Genomic DNA, 3,684 nt, shown 5'->3' on the forward strand with positions numbered 1-3,684 from the left:
TGATATTACTTGGAATATACTATAGAAGGGACTTCTAAATCCGTCTATCATACATTTGAATAAACAGGAAGATGTATAAATTTGTAACATCCGGTGATGTTAATACTGAGTACATTCGAGGTTGTTTATCCGACCTCTGACGGAAAGACCCGAGATGATGCGATTGACGAAGTTTTGACTCGCAGTGCAAGTAAAATATTAGAGACATGGTTAATTGTAGAACTATTTATTCATAAACTAATTGATATTCAAAATTTCCTTTGCAATTATCGTGAATTGTGAAAAAATGGCTTCATGGTCCAGCGAAGTCTAGAAGATAATTGATTGTGTTAGCCAAAAAAAAAAAGGGCCGTAATTAGAGTAAATTAACAGTTTAGCATTAGAAACTGAAAAAGGTACAAAATTTTGAGGTTAAGAAGTGTATTTGATATTTAAAAAATCATAATATTTATCGTACTGACAACGACGACCTTACTGTGGCGGGGCCGCCACGTTGAATGGCCCATTGAGAACCCTGATGTGTACTTAACGAGGTTGGATCCTTTTATTTAAAGTCCGAAACTTTTCGTCAAGTATATTTTTTGTTTCTACACACATACCTTAATTAAAAATTTTTTAAACATCACATCTTCGACGTTTTCTCTCCAGGGTGTTGATTCAAATAAATCATCAGACAAAATAAACTATTATTCTATTTTAAAGTAGACACTTTCACAATTGTGACTAAGAAAAGTTTCAAATTGCTTCGCATAATCAATTATTGGACCTTTCTGCACTCACAAAATAAGATTTGTCTGGTATTGAAAATTTTACGTTACAAAATTATTTTAAAGTTTCAAACTTTAGTTAAAGTTAAGCAGATTGATCAAAAATATTCTATATATTTAGAAAATAAAACAAAAGTGGGGGTCATTTATGTAAATTTTTAGACACTACTTAAAAGATGTTATGCTAAAATCGACTCAATTTTTTCCTGGACTTTCAGAATATTATTACTATATTTGTAACAATAAGAAGAAAGAATTCATAGTAAATAATTTGATATTTCTGAACCATCATGAAACATTTTACTAAAAGAAAAAAAAACAACACTTAGCCACTGTGTGCAACCAGCATGGGAAAATAATAATCTAATAAAAATTAACAGAACTATATATATTTCAAAAGAGAAACTTGTCATATTCTACTTCTTAAAAACCTTCCGTCACAAAATATAGTTCCGACGATTTGAATGGAATTTAATCTCGGTTTTATTATTGGATATAGAAAAACATGAATTGCAGAATCCTGATTTCATGTAAGAACTTAAATATGACGCAAAATTTTAAGAAATAAAAGTCCAGATAAAAATCTGATCAAAGGCTCAGGATAGAACCTCATTATTTAATAATACACAATCTTTAAAAGTTTTTAATTTATTAAATAATTCAAAGACATATTTCACAACAAAAAGTTTGTAACTGGAGTGTGGCCTCATGCGTTCATCACTGGATTTTTGTAAGGACATCCGAGTGTCCATCCCAGCAATGAGGCATGTCATCACATTTCTTGATGATCCATTGATGCGTGTGTGTGTTGTACGTCAATTCAACCATGTGAGTATGTGAACTCTCCAGTGTGGTTTCTGCCCTGACTGTTTGTCCTTTAAGTGCCATTTTATAATCGGAATCTTCAATAAAAAGTTCGTGATAATGCCTACCAGGAGGATCTTTGGTAGCCAAGCTTGTTCTGAAATGTGCATCGGGTGCTTGCTGGAATGCCGATCCGGTAACTGTTGGGGGTTCCTGGAAAAGGTTCGAGTATGCGCCGATATGGTTTACCATTTCCTTCATTGCATCGACCTCTTTCTGTATGCTTGAACCCTCCCGGTGAATGGGTGTAATTGGCCACCTTTGACGAAGTACGCCGACTCCAGGAATATTTGGGAGGAAAACGCGTACACCAGATGCACTGAGTTTTTTAACGTTTTTGTGGTGGTCAAGGACACCCACTGAGTTTTTGACAGTGTCAGCGGCATCGTGATTTAGTTCGCTTCCACTAAAGAACGCTGTTGGTGTCCAGTAGTAATTAGCAAAGTTTGATCCGTTGTACGCGTTTGTTACATTGAATGCTCCATTTCTATGATCTTTCATTGGTATATATCTCGAATTCTTGCCTGTCCAATACGGTATGTCGTAAGGATTCCATGAACTCAACGGAGTCAGATATATTATCTCTAAGGGGATAGCATACGTGTATCTAGCCTCAACTTCTTTACACGCTCTGTAGGTTCTATTGACTTTATGGCAGTCTGACATGTGTATTGCTGCAACACGGCTGTTAGTTGTCTTTGCCACCCACAAGTTCTTATCTGCGAACCCTCTGTTGTTTGATTTTATTCCCATGGCACCTTTATCGTCAAATTTGTAACGTCTGTGGTAGAACCCGGTGTTTAATGGTTTTGATGTTGCAATGAAGGGGTCAAGCATTTGTAGACCGAAAGTATCATCAAATATGTTGGCTTTATAATTATCTTTACCTGGAATCTGGTTCATAATGGTATCCATGATGCTATGGGAGTACGTTCGGTCTTTGAAAACGCCATAACCCTTCTCTGGCAAGAACTGAGCAAACCTATAGCTGCTTGCAACATGAAATCTTGCAGATCTTGTTAGTGCAAATTTGGTAAGGTTATATTTATGCGCAAGTCTTGAGGCTAAATCGTCAACAGGTTCAAAAACTTTCAGAGGAAGATCGTCTTTAAGAGGATGACAAAGAATCCTGTAGTTCCATTGTGCATATTCTGGGGTACCATTTCTCATATTTATTATTGTCGTTGGTAGGAATGAGAAGTTTTCTAAATTGTGCTTGCCACCAGTGTAAGAGGTGAATCTAATTTTTTCTTGTAAATCAAACCAACTTGAAGCATCGATGAAGTGGCGATCGCTAGAGAAGGGCTCGTCTAAGGTTTTCGTGTTCGTTGTCCAGGCACCTTCCATGTAACAGAGAACGGGCTTAAAATATTTACGATAATCGCGGAATGACGGGTTTTGGAATTTCCAAGCCTTAAAATAGTTCCTCATTTCTTCAATCTGCTTTTCAATCGTTGGTTGGCTTTTAACTGATGGAGGGACTTCAGGAAATGGAATATCAACGGTGGCATGGTAAGCAGTTGAATTCGGGTGGGGCATGCGAAGCTTGTAGTCGTTGTGTCGGGTTCGGAATTCTACGCCGTTTAGAACGGCAATTACCTCTCCCATTCCAACCGTTGTGATATAATTTGAATGATCATGGATGGAGTTGATTGACCCCATACTATGTGTGTCCGAGAAGAAGGTCCTAGTTCCTTTATGGTTTAAACGAAGTTGTTTTATGCCTACAAAATAGATTTTAAAGAAAAGTTGCCTAAAAAAATAAAAAGTTTTATTCATCTAAGAAATGGATCCCTAGTACCTATAAGAATAAATATATAAAGCTTACAGGGAAAATAAAATAAAATTATTGAACATTTAACAGAACACCATCACAAACGGTTTCAAATTAATAGCTTTGTTTCTTATACTAAGTACATTAATTTTAAGCGACATATGGATTTTGTACCTGAGTCACCATCGCTTCGAATGCGCTCTTCAACAAAGAGTTGTTGCATCATCAGTTGTCTTGCCAAGTTTTCAATGCCACTTTCCAGCCTTTTGATCCGCGCCT

The 3,684-nt window shown here is 36.3% G+C and overlaps 1 protein-coding gene across 1 annotated transcript; it reads right to left on the reverse strand.

Annotated features, from left to right (window-relative positions):
* Positions 1–1,420: 1,420 nt before the first annotated feature.
* Positions 1,421–3,678, reverse strand: LOC134242334 (uncharacterized). Its single transcript, XM_062724406.1, has 2 exons — positions 3,580–3,678; positions 1,421–3,355 (listed from the first exon to the last, which is right to left on the reverse strand). The coding sequence occupies exons 1-2, from the start codon at positions 3,629–3,631 to the stop codon at positions 1,485–1,487; spliced, it is 1,923 nt and encodes a 640-aa protein (XP_062580390.1). The 5' UTR covers positions 3,632–3,678; the 3' UTR covers positions 1,421–1,484.
* Positions 3,679–3,684: the final 6 nt, after the last annotated feature.

The sequence above is a fragment of the Saccostrea cucullata genome, unplaced genomic scaffold (genome assembly GCF_032062105.1).
Source record: "Saccostrea cucullata isolate Sc308-1 unplaced genomic scaffold, CSIRO_AGI_Scuc_v1 ctg21729, whole genome shotgun sequence".
Classification (NCBI taxonomy): Eukaryota; Metazoa; Mollusca; class Bivalvia; order Ostreida; family Ostreidae; genus Saccostrea; species Saccostrea cuccullata.